Source organism: Ricinus communis, chromosome 1, assembly GCF_019578655.1.
Source record: "Ricinus communis isolate WT05 ecotype wild-type chromosome 1, ASM1957865v1, whole genome shotgun sequence".
NCBI lineage: Eukaryota > Viridiplantae > Streptophyta > Magnoliopsida > Malpighiales > Euphorbiaceae > Ricinus > Ricinus communis.
The window spans coordinates 18,881,835-18,899,265 of NC_063256.1; the positions used below are offsets into that span (position 1 = coordinate 18,881,835).

At 40.3% G+C, this 17,431-nt stretch overlaps 1 protein-coding gene and 1 non-coding gene across 2 annotated transcripts; one reads left to right on the top strand and one right to left on the bottom strand.

Annotated features, from left to right (window-relative positions):
- Positions 1-8,129: 8,129 nt before the first annotated feature.
- LOC112534253 lies at positions 8,130-8,235 on the bottom strand. The gene has a single exon (XR_003078554.2). It is a non-coding gene; the product is annotated as a small nucleolar RNA R71 (small nucleolar RNA).
- Positions 8,236-10,683: 2,448 nt separating this feature from the next.
- On the top strand, positions 10,684-15,728 carry LOC125369802. The gene is made up of 7 exons (XM_048373018.1): positions 10,684-11,325; positions 11,687-12,010; positions 12,149-12,231; positions 12,334-12,836; positions 14,516-14,720; positions 14,859-14,937; positions 15,546-15,728. The coding sequence occupies exons 1-7, from the start codon at positions 10,684-10,686 to the stop codon at positions 15,726-15,728; spliced, it is 2,019 nt and encodes a 672-aa protein (XP_048228975.1).
- Positions 15,729-17,431: the final 1,703 nt, after the last annotated feature.

Sequence of the window (17,431 nt, forward strand, 5' to 3'; positions counted from 1 at the left end):
TAATTTAATATGAGAAAACGACCACGTGAAAGTGGTATATTTATCAATATAAGAAAATAATCCCGTAGAAACGTGTATATTTATGAATATGAGAAAAGAACCCCGTCAAAGTAATGTAATTGCGAGTCTGAGAAAACAGCTTCGGAGAAGGGGTAAATTTTTTACGGGGATATTTATCAATCGGAGAAAATAACCCCATAATTTTGTTATATTTGTGATTATGAGAAAACAACCCCTTAAATGTGTTAATTTTATAATATGAGAAAACAACCACATAAAATGGGTATATTTGTCGATATAAGAAAATAACCCCGGAAAACGTGTATATTTATGAATTTGGCAAAACAACCCTATAATAGTGGTACTAATTTAATATCAGAAAACGACCACATAAAAATGGTATATTTATCAATATAAGAAAATAACCCCGTAAAACGCGTATATATAAGAATATGAGAAAACAACCCCGTGAAAGTAGTATAATTGCGAGTCTGAGAAAACAGCTTCAGAGAAGGATTATTTTTTTTAATGTGAGAAAACAACCCCGTAATACGCGGATATTTATCAACCGGAGAAAATAACCCTGTAATTTTGGTATATTTATGAGTATGAGAAAACAACCCCTTAAAGGGGTTAATTTTATAATAAGAGAAAACAACCTCGTAAAAGGGGTATATTTGTTGATATAAGAAAATAACTCCGTAAAACGTGTATATTTATGAATTTGAGAAAATAACCCTATAATTGTGCTAATAATTTAATATAAGAAAACGACCCCGTAAAAGTTGGTATATTTATCAATATAAGAAAATAACCTTGTAAAATGTGTATATTTCTGAATCTGAGAAAACAACCCTGTAAAAGCAGTGTAATTGCGAGTCTGAGAAAACAGACTCGTAGAAGGGGTAAATTTTTTAATTAGAGAAAACAAACACGTAAGAGGGGTATATATTTTAATATGAGAAAACAACCTCGTAATACGGGGACATTTATCAATCGGAGAACATAACCCCGTAATTTTGGTATATTTGTGAGTATGAGAAAGCAACCCCTTAAATGGGTTAATTTTATAATATGAGAAAACAACCCCGTAAAAGGGGCATATTTATCGATATAAGAAAATAATCCCGTACAATGTGTATATTTATCAACGACCCCATAATAGTGCTAATAATTTAATATTTAAAAACGACTCCATAAAAGTGGTATATTTATTAATATAAGAAAATAACCCTGTAAAGCGTGTATAATATGAGAAAACAACCCCGTAAAAGTAGTGTAATTGCGAGTCTATTGAAAATTTCTTAGGATGAGCTGATTCATACAGTTTGCCCAGCATTAGGCATTGCCTCACAGTCTTTGGCTGAAACATATGTATATGCATCTGAGTGTCCACACGTAGACCTGCTAAGTAGGCACTAACAAGATAATCCTTAGGGAGTTGAACTCGAGTTCGAATCAATTCAAACTTGTCATGATAATCCCCGATTCCCTCTATTTTTTGCAGATTTTTCAACTCTGCTATAGGATCATCTAAAATCTCACCAAACCTTTCCAAGATCATATCTCTATAATGCTTCCAATCACCAATCACTCCATTACTAGATAGCATAATAGATTGGTGCCAATTGCCAGCTGAACCATCAAAATGCATAGAAGCTAATAGAATCTTAAGCTCCTCAAGAGTACAATCCAGTAAAAAGAATTGCTCACTTTTGAATAGCCATTCTTCTACCTTGTCGCCATCAAACCTAGGAAAATCAAGCTTAGCCAGACGAGTCAAACCTGAATAATGAGGTTGAGTTCCTATACGCGTTGCCATTGCTTCCCTCGCCATACTTCCTCTAATCAAAACGGCATCCTGACTCTGCAGGATCGGTGGTGAATTTTGATCGTGATCACGCGAAGAGCTGGCTACGCCAGTGGACAACATCCGAATTGCCTCAAACATCTCTGGAAGTCTTTCATCCGACTTTTCATCCATCTTCACGAACTTGCCATCCCACTTTTCATTCATCTTTGCGAACCTATCATCCATTAATTCCACCAATTTAACAATCAACACTTACTCCAGTTCGCGGCAAGTGGATTCCTTCAACAAAGCTTGAGCTCGAGTTTCTGCCATGGTTGAGAGGTGCCAGGAACATAGCTCTGATACCAATGATAATGTAATTCAGTGGAAGAAAAGATGGAGAGAAGAGAATATGATGTTCTTATTCAAACAACAAATTCAAACCTTCGAGCGTGGGATCTTAATGAAGAAGAATAAGATCCGGATATCAGAAGAATAATTCACACAGAGAGAGTATTTTGAGAAGAATGTAATTCCATTGATAATCTCATTTCAGCTCCCTTTCCCCCTTATATCCCCTTACAATTCAGCAACATGTTCTGTTACAAAAGAAACATATTGTAACCACTTTCTAAAAATAAAGCATGAGTTTGTTACAAGTCTAACAACCTTGCCACGTCATTAATGCCACATCATTAATCCTGTAACAGATTCCTTGCCAACTGGCCCGATGGGCGCACTAGCTGGCGTGCGAGGATTCTCGCCAACAAGCTCGATGGGTGTGCTACCTCAGTAATAGGGGGCTGGCACGCGAGGATTACTCACCAATTGGCCCAACAGGCGCGCTGGCTGGTGTGTGAGGATTCTCACCAACGAGCCCGATGGGCGCGCTGCCTCGACAACGGGGGGTTAGGACTGAAAGGATCGCGGGGAAACAATTCGATATGCTAGCATGGAGCCTGCCTACCCAAACGATCGTGATATGACTCATGCACCACCACGTATAATAAGCAACAATTCTAATCAGCGAACTACAACACCCAACAAGCATGTTATGCCAATCAAGCATTGCCGAAACACCGAATGACACAGCTGCCCCCACCGCTGGGTGCCAAGAGTTCAAGGATTACCAAAAGAAATGCATCGTCGACCAAATCCAAGCCCCAACCAAGAAGGGTTTTATAAGAGCTTTTGTCCTACATAGCTCAAGCAACACAACTTAATGACATGCCTTTACAATGGAACATCCACATCATAGCACCCCCCCAAGCCTAGAGATCATCTCCATCCTCAGCATAAAGAAAGCCCACATGTGACCAGTGCTTCATCAAAAACATCCAAATTTCCGCTAACAGCCCGTGTCCAGCCTCAACACAAGCACAGACGCCCGCTAGAAATGTATCATCGACCATATCCAAACTCCTTGCAACAGGGAGTGCGCATAAGCTTCAGCCACATGAGGTCAGGCAATACAATTGAATGACATGCCCTCTCAGTGCAACATCCACCTAATAACACGCCCAAGCTTAGAGGTTAACTCCAGCCTTAACATAAGCATGTGCCCGTGCAAGATCTACATCGTCGGTAGGATACAAATTCTCGTGCTATGATCTTTCCGCCACACCACCTCAAGCAATACAACCGAATGACATTGCCCTCACAGTGCAACATCTGATCATTAGCACGTTGGAGCACAACGCTCATCTCCAACCTCAACACAAGCACAAGTCCATGCTAGACATGTATCATCGACCAGATCCAAACTCCTCGCAATAAGGAATGTGCATAAGCTTCTGCCACACAAGGTCAGGCAATACAATTGAATGACATGCCCTCTCAGTGCAACACCCGCCTAATAACACGCCCAAGCTCAAAGATCATCTCCAGCCTTAACATAAGCATGCGCCCGAGCAAGATCTGCATCGTCAGCAGGATAAAAACTCCGTGCAAAGAGCTTCTGTCACACCACCTCAGGCAATACAATAGAATGACATGCCCTCATAATGTAACATCATCAGTCCTATATGACGCCCGAGCATGTAGCTCATCTCCAGCTTCAACACAAGCACAAGACCAAGCTCAACATGTATCATCGACTAGATCCAAACTAAGGAATTTCTTTCTACCTTAGTAATCAACAAAAATGGAGATAGGGATTATAATTATGGGATAGAGTTTAGGCTCTTTGGGGAGAGAAGAACCCTTACTAGAATCCAATTCTCTTCTATTTTTGGATTTCAAAAAAGAGGCTATCTCTCAATCATTGAGAACCTTATAGAGATGCCTCTCTCCTTTTCTCAATTTTGGAGGCAAATTTCCACTAAAGAAATCAACTCTAAAGATTCCTTCTCTAAAGATCTTAAATCCCTCACCCATTGGGCAGTGCATAGGATGATCACCACCAACATCCATGCAAGAGATAATGGGGTTGAGAAAGTTCCCCAAAAATATATTCTTTTCCTCTATACGATGATTCATGGTAAGCGTATCCTTACTTCCAAGTTCTTTCTTGATCACCTCTTTCATCTTAGCAATATTAAAAAAGGTGTCATTCTTATCTCTTCTCATGTCATCAAAATTGCCAAACACTTCTAAGCCCTTACTCCTCTCAACAAGACCTACCTAACTCCTCCTATCTCACTACTGTTAGTTGGCTTAGCATTCCTAGAGCATGCCAAGGTCATTCGACTTGGACCTAAGTAGGAAATGGATGGGGAATTCTTTCTTCTTATTGGGGAGTATGTGGATGATAGGAAGAAAAGAAGAAACATCATAGGATCCCTAGTGAACGAACCCCTTCTTCTTTTCCTACTCAAGCTTCTTTTTCTTTTAAGGAAAAAGTCCTAAAGCAAATGGAAAAGACTTGGAATTACCTCCACCATTTGCATGCGGACTTAGTGGAGATTCAAAAAGCAAACAAGATCCTCGTTGTCATGTAGAGGATTTGGAAGAAGAAGAGGAAGAAGAAGAGGAAGAAGAGACTCCCATTCTACCTCCTCAAGGAAGCTCTAGCGGAAAAGGAAAGGAGCTTATAGTCTATCAAGAGGAAGAAGAAGAGGATGATGAGGAAGAAGATTGATTTCTTCATTTGTTTACTTTTTCTTTTCTTTCTTTTTCTCTCATTTTGTTTTTTCCTTCACATGCATGTCTTCCTTACATTCGATCACATATATGTATAGTATTCTCTTTATGAATTAAATTATATTATGTTTTTGTTATCTCCTTGCAAGTCTACTTTTCTTGTCTTTTTAATTTTGCCAAAGGGAGGAACAACCTAAATTGATTCATGACCAACCTTAAAGCAAGTCTTGTAAAAAGATCTCAAAAGCACGAGGGTGCTTCCAAGGCGTGGGGGAGCTTTTCATATGGCTAAAAGTTTATAAGGCATTGAAAAGTCCACTTGACAGAAGGCTAATCATCTCGTGACATTTGGCAGTCAAATGTCAAAGCTCTAAGAAGCGCAAGGGCGCCTCTCTTTAAGCCTTGAGACAAATTTTGGCAAAAGATCGCGCACGAGAAGAGCAAGGGCACTTCTAGGTGCTGTCAAGGCAAGCGCGAGGGCGCTATTGCGGCGCGGGGCCGGTTTTTACAATTAATGCGATGTCAGTAACCGTTGAGACATCAACAACCCTATCAGTGCCACGTGGCTAGAGCTGTTGGAGCCCCAACGTTTCTTTTAAGAAAGCGCGGGGGCACTTTCCATGACTTTAGGCAAGTTTTTCCAATTCATCAAATCTTATAATTAGAAAGTTTTGGCTTCATTATAACATGTCCAAGGGGTTGGTATGTATATAAATACCCCTCTTAAAGACTCTACAACTAAGTGTGTGAATTAGATATACCAAAACTCTTGCACATTCATTTCTCAACTGTTTACAGTCATTTGTTTCTTTGTAAAGTGTGTTAAGTTGATCAAATTTATTTCTCAACCTTATCAAATTGTGCAATTTCCCACCTGGAATAATCGAAAGCAACATGCTTTCTTGATCACGCTCGTGGATTTTCGTCTTGTCCTACTTGATCATCAAGTCACACTCCAATGCCACTGGTGAAGCTTGTCAATTTCGTTCCCATGATTCATTAACGAAAATAAGAGGAAATTTGCATGCGCATACCCAATAACACTTTGGCTCAATTTACTTGATTATATGACTCCCAAATATGAAATGCCAGCTGATGTACGTAAAATACACACATCTAAATGGGGGTTTTAAGGCTGATTTTATGTACATTTGGATGTGAATTGGTCCCAACACTCACCCTATGCGTCTGTTTGTGTGCATTAGGTCCAAAAGAAGTCAAAGAGTGATAAAGGAAAGAATTGGAGCAGAATTAGACGTCAAAGTTGCCGAAACAAATTAAGTTCACGCATGAGGAAGCTGAACACGACCGTGTTGGTTTTAACACTGGCCGTGTTCCCAACACGGGCACCAAAATGGGTTGTGTTGGGTGCATTTGACAATAGGAAAAAGAAGCGTTAAGGAGCACGACCACAGATAGTAACACAGCCATCAGCACAGGGCCGTGTTCCCAACAGGCCCACCAATACCAGCCCATGTTCCCAACACGAGCATCAACACGGCCATGTTCGCGGTAGCTGGACGAATTAATTAAAAGAAAGAAAAGAGGGAAACAAAAAGAAGGGGGTGAGGACATCCCAAACTCTATTATTTCTCTCTCTAAGGGTTTTCTAAGCTGGAACTAAGGAAAAAGGAGACTTGGACCAAGGTTTCAATTGGATTCTCTTTGAAGATTGAAGATTGGGCGAGGTTCATTGATTGGTTTCAATTCGAGCAAGAGGAATAAGAATCGATTCAAGATTGGGCAAGAGGAATTGGAGCTGTTTACTCTCATCCAAGGGTGTATTCGGATTTCTCTACCTTTACTCATTGTTGTAATTGAATTCTTATGGGTTTTGATAATGAACATGATTAGCTAAACTTGTTAATCCATTGGGGTTCTTTATCTAGGGATTGTTGTACTTAACTTTTGAATTGAATGTATTGATTTTCAATATTGGTTTGCAATGGAAGTGCTTATTGATTTGTTCTTCATATCTTGTTGAATGATTATTGGAATTTGAATGTTCTTGAGAAAGAAGTTTAGGTTTGGATTGTCCTTTGCAACCTAGAATTGAATTCGCCTAGAGATAGGGTGTTCGTTCTACTGGATTGAGAATTAACAACTCTCAATAGTGATAAATGGTACATAATGCTAATTTGGATAATTAGAGTTAGGAAGAGATTTCAACCCAATTAATCTAAGTTAAGATGTTAGTGTCCTTGAGAAAGGCGTTAATTGCATAGAGATTTTCCCATGGAAATTGAATTCAAGCAATCAATTCCATCTTTAGTTTCCATTCCCTAGAGACAAGAATTCCCAAGGGGTTATTCCTTAACTTGAATTAATCCTTCCCTAGTAGCCGTAGTTAGATAACAAGTAGAGTAGCTTTGGTTCATTTTGTATTTAGAATTCAATGCCATTTTTAAGATTAGATAACAGAGAAGATTGAGTAGGTTTAGGTTCACACGTTCTTTGGGGAATACGACACTTGGTACTCGCCGTTAGCTATACTCCAGCGATAGGTACACTGCCTTAGGTCATAGTCTTGCTTGACTTAGCAACCATCAAGTTTTTGACGCCGTTGCTGGGGAAACGGTCTTTTGTGAACTAAATTGAAATTTTGATATTTGTTAGTCTAGTCATTTCTCTTTTTATTTATAGTTCGTTTTCTGTGTAAAGTTTTTGTTCTTATTTTGTTTGTTGATGTTGTTGTTCTTTGTTGTGCTCAGGTAGTTTATGCCTAGGAGCTCTAATCCTGATCTTACAGAGCCTTTACCTGAACCCGAGCGCTCTCTTAGATTGTTAAGGAGGCATTTGCAGACAGTAGAGGAGGAGATTGGAGCAGAGATTCCTGTTCTTGGAACTAGTAAGATGGAGAACCGCAATGCAAATGGAGGTGATGGTGATAGGACCATGTACGAGTTTGCTAGGCCCTCTCTAGCAGGGACGCAAACTGGGATAGTGAGGCCTCCCGTGCCGGCCAATAATTTTGAAATAAAGCCGAATGTAATCCAAATAATCTAGAATACAGTGCAATTTGGAGGATTGGCGAGCGAAGATCCGAACAAGCATTTTGCCAACTTCTTAGAGATATGTGATACCTTTAAGATTAATGGAATAACCGATGATGCCATACGGTTGAGGCTATTTCCTTTTTCCTTGAGGGATAGAGCGAAAAGATGGTTGTAGTCCTTGCCACCGAAAACGATCACTACCTGGACTTCTTTGGCTGAAATTTTTTTGAATAAGTATTCTCCTCTTGCTAAGACTGCTCAAATGCGAAATAACATATCTTCTTTTGTGCAGGGTGAAGGAGAATCGATGTATGAAGCCTGGGAGCGCTTCAAGGACTTGTTAAGGTGTTGCCCACACCATGGTCTTCCTCTCTGGATGCAAGTGCAGACATTCTATAGTGGCATGAATACGGCCACTAGACAAATGGTAGATGCAGCTGTAGGGGGAGCTATCAATAGCAAAACACCTGAGCAAGCCCAGGATTTGATAGAAGAGATGGCCACCAACACTTATCAATGGCAAACTCCATGGGCTAGAGGTCCAAAGCCCATTGTATATCGGGCTGAGGCAGATCCTACAACAGCCTTGGCGGCACAAGTGGAGCTACTTTCTAAAAAGATAGAACAACTTCAGATGCCGGTCCAAGCAGCTCAGCCTGGATGTGAATTCTGTGGTGGACCGCATTACAGTGCCAATTGTGATGCGGGAGGTATGTTTGCATCTTCTATGCCTACTAATGTTTCTAACCTTGAGCATGTTGATTATGTAGGTAGGCAGCAGAATGATCCCTACAGCAGTACATACAACCTAGGGTGGAGGAACCATCCTAATTTTGGATGGAGAAATTCCAATAACCAAGGTCCACCAGGATATCAGAGGTTGTATCAGCAGCAACCTATGCATTCTGTTCCCTATCAACCAAGGGGTAGTCAAGAGAAGAAGCCTAGCTTGAAAGAGTTGATGACGAAGTTCATTGCAACTTCAGAGAATAAATTTCAACAAACGGATTCGGAATCAACAAGCTTCAATTCAGAACTTGGAAAATCAAATTGGGCAGTTGTCTAGGATGATGGCTAAGAGGCAGCCAGGCACGCTTCCTAGTAACACAGAGTCTAATCCAAGAGAGCATGCCAAAGCAATTACTTTGAGATCAGGTAAGGAACTTCCTAGTCCATCTATGCCTTTTACTAATGATGATTCTGATGTGCAGGTGGATGAGTCAAAAAAGGAAGACAAGCTGAGAAGAAAGGAAGGAAGCAGTTGAAGAGAAGGAGGATTTGAAGAAGATCCCCTTGAGGCCATACCAACCTCCTATTCCATATCCTACAAAACTCAAACAGGATAAAGTTGATCAGCAATTCGGTAAGTTTTTAGATCTTTTTAAATAATTGCGGATTAACTTGCCTTTTGTTGAAGCTATTTCGCAGATGCCAAAGTATGCGAAGTTTTTAAAGGAGATTCTAAGCAACAAGAGGAAGTTAGAGGATTTGGGATTGGTGACCTTGAATGCAGAATGCTCAGCAGTGTTTCAGAGCAAGATTCCAATCAAACGACGTGGCCTAGGGAGTTTTACCAGACCTTGTTTAATTGGGGATAAATTGAAATTGCTGGCATTAGCTGATTTAGGAGCTAACATCAATTTGATGCCTAGCTCATTGTTTGAGGAGTTAGGACTAAGCACTTCTAAGCTAACTCCTACTTGGATGAGTATACAACTAGTAGACAGAACTGTTAAGTACCTGAAAGGGATTATAGAGGATGTGCTAGTTAAAGTTGACAAATTTATATTTCCTGTGGATTTTGTTGTCATGGATATGAATGGTGAGAGTGATGTTCCATTGATCCTAGGTAGACCATTTTTAGCTACATCTAGAGCTTTGATAGATGTTAGTAGCGGAAAGCTGGAACTTAGGATAGATGATGAGAGCATTACGTTTGATTTGACTAAATCCTTGAGACACCCATATGAGCACGATGGTACTGTGTGTTCGGTTGATGTTACTGATGATATTATGGAGTCTCAATTGCAGGAAATGTTGATTGATGATCCTTTGCAAGTGGCAATGCAAGAAAATGAGGATAATTTGTCCAATGAACAAGTGTTGGAGCAGCTAGAGCACTTATTAGTTGCTGATTTTAATGATGAAAAGACTGATGGTTTTGTTGATCTTGACAGGTCACGAGTAGAGCAGCTGAAGCCTTCTTTGGAGGAGCCACCATTCTTGAGTTGAAGGAGTTGCCAGCGCACTTAATGTATGCCTACTTAGATGAAGCAAAGCGCTTACCGGTCATTATTTCCGCTCATTTCACACCTGAGGAGAGGGAGATGGTGCTGTGTATTTTGAGAAGGTATGCAAAGGCATTTGTGTATAAGACGGCTGACATACCAGAGATAAACCCGAGTTACTGCCTTCATAAGATTTTGATGGAGGATGAGTTCAAACCGGTGGTGCAGCCACAAAGGCGGTTGAACCCTCTTATGAAGGAGGTGGTTAAAAAGGAGGTAATTAAACTTCTTGATACAGGTTTAATTTATCCTATTTTTGACAGTTCTTGGGTGAGTACTGTGCAGGTGGTTCTCAAGAAAGGGGGCATGACTGTGGTGTAAAATGAAAAGGAGGAGCTGATTCCTACTCGAATGGTAATGGGCTTTCGGGTTTGCATAGACTACCGACGCTTGAATGACGCAACCCGAAAGGACCACTTTCCCCTTCCTTTTATTGATCAAATGCTTGAGAGGCTTTCAGGCCATATGTATTATTATTTCCTTAATGGTTTTTCTGGTTACTTTCAGATTCCCAAAGCACTAGAAGATGACATTCACTTGTCCTTATGGCACTTTTGCCTATAGGAGGATGCCGTTTGGCTTGTGTAATGTGCCTGCGACCTTTCAACGGTGTATGACGACCATTTTCCATGACATGATAGAGGAGTCGATGGAGGTCTTCATGGATGACTTCTCTATATTTAGTAACTCTTTTTCCCATTGTTTGCATAATTTGGAAAGGATGTTAGCTAGGTGTGTTGAAGCTAACCTTGTGTTGAATTGGGAAAAATGCCATTTTATGGTCCAAGAGGGTATAGTGTTAGGACTTAAAGTGTCAAATGCAGGGATGGAAGTAGATAGAGCTAAAGTGGAATTTATAAGTAAGCTACCTCCCCCTACTTCAGTTAGGGCTGCTAGAAGTTTCTTAAGGCATGCAGGGTTTTATAGAAGATTCATTAAGGACTTTTCTAAGATTGCTAGGCCTTTAACTCAATTGCTAGTAAAAGATTTGCCTTTTGTATTTGATGATGATTGTTTAGCAGCTTTTGAGTTATTAAAGGAAAAACTGACCACGGCTCCCATCATGGTTTCTCCTGATTGGGAGTTGCCCTTTGAGCTTATGTGCGATGCTAATGATTTTGCAGTTGGAGCTGTTTTAGGCCAATGTAGAGAGAAGAAGTTCCAACCTGTTTACTACGCTAGCAAGACGCTTACGGATGCCTAAGAACACTATACCACCACAGAGAAGGAGCTCCTGGCTGTCGTGTTCGCCTTTGATAAATTTTGTTCTTACCTTGTGCTGTCAAAGACAATCGTTTACACGGATCATTCTGCTTTAAGGTATTTATTTTCAAAGCATGATTTTAAGCCTAGATTGATTCGTTGGTTTCTTTTATTGTAGGAATTTGAATTGGAAATTAAGGACAAACGAGGAGCTGAAAATCTTACAGCAGACCATCTTTCTCGATTGGAGAACCCGCACTTAGAGGAGCTTAATGAGCAAGAGATCGATGACTTCTTTTCGGAATGAGCACTTATGCTCAATGCAGGTAACTAATGCTATTCCTTGGTTTTCTGATTATGCTAATTATTTGGCTGCAAGGGTACTCCCAAAAGGTATGACAAGCCAGCAAAAGAAGAAATTCTTTGCTGACTTGAAGTACTACATTTGGGACGACCCCTTCTTGTTTAGGATTTATGCAGATCAAATTATCACGAGGTGTGTATATGGGGAGGAGGTCATTCAAATTCTCAAGCATTGTCATGAGGGACCGGTTGGTGGACACCAAGCCGCAAACCATACGGCTAGGAAGGTTTTAGATGCTGGTTTTTATTGGTCGACTATCTTACAGGATGCACGAGCATATGTCCAGGTTTGTGATGCATGCCAACGGTCAGGTAACATTTTTGCCCGAGATGAAATGCCCCAACATAGTATACAAGTGTTGGAAATTTTTGATGTTTGGGGCATTGATTTTATGGGTCCTTTTCCTTCTTTGTATGGATGCAAGTATATATTGGTTGCTGTTGAATATTTTTCTAAATGGCATGAGGTACAAGCCTTGCCTACTAATGATGCTAGGGTAGTTGTGAGGTTCCTTAAGAAACTATTCTCTAGGTTTGGAACACCTCGAGCGTTAATTAGTGATAGGGGAACCCATTTCTGTAATTTTTAACTTGAGAAAGTGCTTAAAAGATATGGAGTATCTCAACGATTCTCCACGGCTTATCACCCACAAACGAGTAGGCAAGTAGAGGTTACTAATAGGGGGCTTAAGCACATTTTAGAGAAGACTATAGGAGCTAGTAGGAAAGACAAGGCTACAAAGCTAGACTATAGGACTTCTACAGGGTTCACTCCCTTTAGGCTTGTGTATGGGAAAGGTTGCCATTTACCTGTTGAGCTAGAATATAAAGCGTTATGGGCACTTAAATCTTGTAACTTTGATTTAGATAGTGCAGGTAGACAGAGGCAGTGTCAACTAAATGAACTAGAGGAGTGGCATCAACAAGCTTATGAAAATTCGACAATCTATAAGGCAAAGACCAAACAGTGGCATGACAAGCGATTGAAAGGTTTGAAGGAGTTTAATATAGGAGATAGTGTGTTGTTATTTAACTCTCGTCTCCGTTTATTTCCAGGAAAGCTGAAGAGTCGCTGGTCGGGGCCATTTACAGTGATGCAAGTCTTCCCTTATGGTGCGGTTGAATTGCATCATCTAGAAAAGGGAAATTTCAAGGTTAATAGGTAGAGGTTGAAGCATTATCTTGGAGGGTCACTGGATGTGGAGGAGCATGTGAATTTGGCGCTCCATTTCTGATTCGAAAAGGATTGAAGTCCAGCTTATGACTTTAAAGAAGCTTGTTTCTTTCAATTTCATTTTAATTCTTTAGTTTTTCCATTTTTGGTATTGATTTTGGTTTGAATTATGTGTGAACTTAGTTTGATTAGGTTTTACAGTTTGTTTTTGTTAAGTTTTATGTATTTTGAGTGTATGAGTTAAGGACTTATTGGTTGTGCAGGTGAGAAAGATTGGTAACACGGCCAGTTATGCTGACCGTGTTAATCAACACGGACCGTGTTCTATTTGTAGAAAAACAAATTTTAAGGGGACACGTTCACAAAAGGTAACACGGCCAGTTATGCTGGACCGTGTTGGCAACACGCCCCCGTGTTATTTCAACACGGACCGTGTTCAATTTGTGAAAATTAAATTAAAGATGGACACATGCACAGAAAGTAACACGGGCATTTATGCCAGACCGTGTTGGCAACACGGGGCCGTGTTGCCTCAACATGGGCATTTTCATCAAATTGGTAAGTTAGCATGTTTAAGTTCATTCAACACGGCCCGATATCCAGACCGTGTTCACGAACATGGCCCCGTGTTGATAAACACAGGCGTGTTTCAGTCATTGTCTATATAAACGAATTGATTTCTAAAGGACCAAATTTTGGCCAATTCTCTAAACTTTCTCTCTTCTCTTTTATACTCATTTTGAACGTTTTGGCTAGTGCGTATTTCAAGTAAGTACCCTCCATCTTCATCTTCCATTCTTTTTTTTTTTTTTTTGGTTTTAGTTTGAATTTGTGTTTTTATGTGTTTGAATGTTTTTGTGTTTGTGTGACGTTGGTTTTGAATTATGTTTTTGTTATTTAGATATTTCGATTAAAAAACGTTAAGGATTAGAAACTTGAAAAAAAAAAGGATTGGGTTGCTCCATAGATATGAAAAAGTATACAATAATGACGTATTTGGTGAATCAAATACCATGGTCTAATAAAAAAATTCTAATTAGTTGATAATATTGGTTGATAACTTTGTGAAAGATTCCTATGAAAGGTTTCATTAACTCCTAGTTCATGTCGAGTAGACCTTATTGTTGCATTATGGATTGAATTTTCTTTGTAGGGCATTGAACGGTTTAACTTCATTGAGTTAAATTGTTCGGTTTATCCATTTTATGCTGTTATGCTGCCAAAATTTCGTTGATCCTTAGCACTAAAAATTTCTTTTTCAGGTACCATATCCACTAGATGAGGATCAGGAGTTTACAAGAAGAGGCGGACTGATGGTTCCTCTTCCTCTCGATCCTCAAGCGCTGCACCGACTAGTTCAGGCCTAGTTAGATCACTGCAGCGCCATAGATTCCTACTTTTCCACGGGCAACCCACCTTCGAGCAGAGATACCAGTCGATGAGGCACAAAGATTTGGGAAAGGGGCGTAGCATAGACTGGCCGGCACTAAAGACATTCGGACTTGCAGCTGCAGTCCGCCGATACCTTGAGACGCCCCCGTTTTAGCGTTTCTTTGAGATAGTTGAGCCAACATATAGGGAGTTGACTGTGTAGTTTGCTAGCACTTTCTTTCTGCAGAGCCAGTTGCGGGCTTTCAGCAGCTGGATACTATTAGTTTTAGACTAGCAGAGCAGACTTTCACGATAAGTGTACAACAGTTTGGGGTACACTTGGGTTTATGGACTGAGGAGGATGTAGCTGGGGAGGTATATAGTCATTGTATACCCACGCCTGGTGTGTCATATCCGCAGATGTGGGCTGAGATTTCTGATGAAGCTGAAGGGTACAGTGCCAGCTAGTCCAAGGCGCCTAACTTGCCTGAGGGACTGTGGTACTTGCATGCATAGGTGACTAGGACCATCACTGGCAGGGGAGACAGCTGTGGTGTAGTGACCTAGTCGAACCTGTTTATACTTTACAGCATCCACCAGCGCCAGTCAGCCGACATAGGATACTTGTTGGCCAGACAGATTAGTGCCTTCTGCAACAACTCAAAGAAGGTATTTTTCTATTTTGGGACTTACATTACTCGGCTGGCTAGAAGCTTAGGGGTTTCGAAGGAGGCAGTACCACATGTGACAGAGCTGGGGGTGATGGAGACTTTGGGACTTCCCCAGTTGGTTAGTATGGGGATGGAAACTCGTAGGCAGGGTCCGCTAGGACCAGAGTATAGACTGAGGAGTGCTCTCTTGGCAGCATGCAGAGAGGAGCGACCTGCCCCACGAGCCCTTGGTACACAGGATGTTCCACCTACTTTTTCTGATATAAAAGAGTCTTCCTCTAGACCGTCTACTTCAGCTCCTTTTGGGTCTTCTTCATCTATTTTAGGAGTCTCCTATATTGAATTTATAGAGCTGCAGCTTAGAGTGTAGAGGTTGGCAGAGGAGCAGTAGCAGCACGTCATTCGAGTAGAGGCTTTTCAGGACCTTTACAACAATGTTTGAGTTTGAGCCAGATGATGGCTCAGTTTGAGAGGCAGAAGGCTATGCTTCAGGCCCTGATTGAGCAGGGAGGTAGGTTAGAGGCCTCTATGGCCCCTGATATTTTTTATGATATTTTTGCTACAGATTATGCCCTTGTCAGTCCACGGAGCCGGGTTCCAGTATAGAGCCATTTTGACATCCCTCTAGCGGATGATCCAGTTGACCCTTCTTTTCCGACTGAGCATCCTTCACCAGAGCAGCTTGATGAGCCTCCTATCGATGCTGTTCCTGCTGACCCACCAGCTCCTGCAGGTGACACTACTTCCGACCCTCAGCGAGCAGCCATTCCTCCACCACAGACTAGCTAGCGCCTTGATATCCCTGATGATGCACCTCTTTTCTCTCTGGAGCCATAGTCAGGGCAGTATTAGTTTCTTTTCCCTTTTTCATTTCTTATATTGTTATTTTTGTACACTAGTGATAATGTGTCCTTCAAGTGTGGGGTGGCTGATAGTTATATACACTTATTTTCTTGTATTTTGTTTATCTTTTAGCTTTATTTATCTTGTGTGTTTTTTATTTTGTTTTTATTGTTCTTGTATATAGCGCATTTCATTTATCCCATCTCAGTTATTTGTTTATTCTTTGTGCAATTTTTTGTAAAATTTTGAAATTTTTCACTTTGTTTCGATGCTCTTACTGTTGACTTGCTTTTGAAATCCTGTTTATTTCCATGTGATCGGGTAAAACCGATAGTGTTGAGTCTTGCGAAAGAATGTAAGTTATTTAGTTTGAGTTATGCACTAAGTTGCTTTGGTTTATTTAATTCTATTTTGATGATTTTTGTTTGGAACCTTGCTTTGGGTTATGATTTTGCATATGAGTTGTTTTTATTGGGAATTTTTATTTTGGGAATAGTGTTGGAAACTTGTAGTAGCTTCCATCAATCCAAAAGAAATTCACTCTATTATGTGAATGTTTCTTCCCTTATATATAAAAAAAGAAAAAGAAAAAGAAAATAATAAGAAGAATAAGAGGGAAGGATGATGAAAAGAAAGAAAGTAAGAGAGCTAATTGTTTAATTGCTTTTGGGAGTTTACATTTTGACTTGATTCCTATTTCCCATCTTGGACTACTATTCATTGTTTATCCCTTGTGATTATTATTATGGCTTGGGTGCAGGTCATTTATCTCATTGCAGAACACCATAGGTTCAACTCTTACCAAATTTACCTACCCCTACCTAATCCCCATTACAACCCTTGTAAAAACCTCTTAACATGGTTGTTGACTCTCCATAAGTGGTAGGAGTAGGATTTAAGAGCAAGCATATAGTAAGGCAATATTTGATGCATTAAGAGATTAAACACTACCCTTTAAACACTTTGAGTGATTTAGAGTGAATCTTGTAAGGAGTTGGTTCAGAATAAGTTTGTAAAGATAGTATTTTGTGAATCATTAGCATCTTGGTTGTGATACTTGAATTGATTGCTTCGTTTCTTTTTACTTAACTTATGCTTGTTAAGGATATGAGCAGGGGCTCTCTTGCTTGTTTATCAGTTTAAGTGTTGTTTCTTAGTGGTTTATTTTCCTTATTTTACTTTTGATTGCTTGAGGATAAGCAATGAGCTAAGTGTGGGGTGATTTGATGTGCGTAAAATACACACATCTAAATGGGATTTTTAAGGCTGATTTTATGTACATTTGGATGTGAATTGGTCCCAACACTCACCCTATGCGTCTGTTTGTGTGCATTAGGTCCAAAAGAAGTCAAAGAGTGATAAAGGGAAGAATTAGAGTAGAATTAGATGTCAAAGTTGCTGAAACAAGTTAAGTTCGCGCATGAGGAAGCTGAACACGACCGTGTTGGTTTTAACACGGGCTGTGTTGGGTGCATTTGACAACAGGAAAAAGAAGCGTTAAGGAGCACGACCATAGAGAGTAACCCGGCCATCAGCACAGGGTCGTGTTCCCAACACGCCCACTAATACCAGCCCGTGTTCCCAATATGGCATTAACACGGCCATGTTCGCGGCAGCTGGACGAATTATTTAAAAGAAAGAAAAGAGGG

What these genes read in the sequence shown, in the direction of transcription:
- LOC125369802 (XM_048373018.1), top strand. Translation starts at nt 10,684, where the DNA reads ATGACATTCACTTGTCCTTATGGCACTTTTGCCTATAGGAGGATGCCG. An exon ending in GAGAGAAGAAGTTCCAACCT is followed by an intron (nt 11,326 to 11,686) that starts GTTTACTACGCT and finishes TGCTCAATGCAG; the next exon opens with GTAACTAATGCTATTCCTTG. An exon ending in ATGCACGAGCATATGTCCAG is followed by an intron (nt 12,011 to 12,148) that starts GTTTGTGATGCA and finishes TATGGATGCAAG; the next exon opens with TATATATTGGTTGCTGTTGA.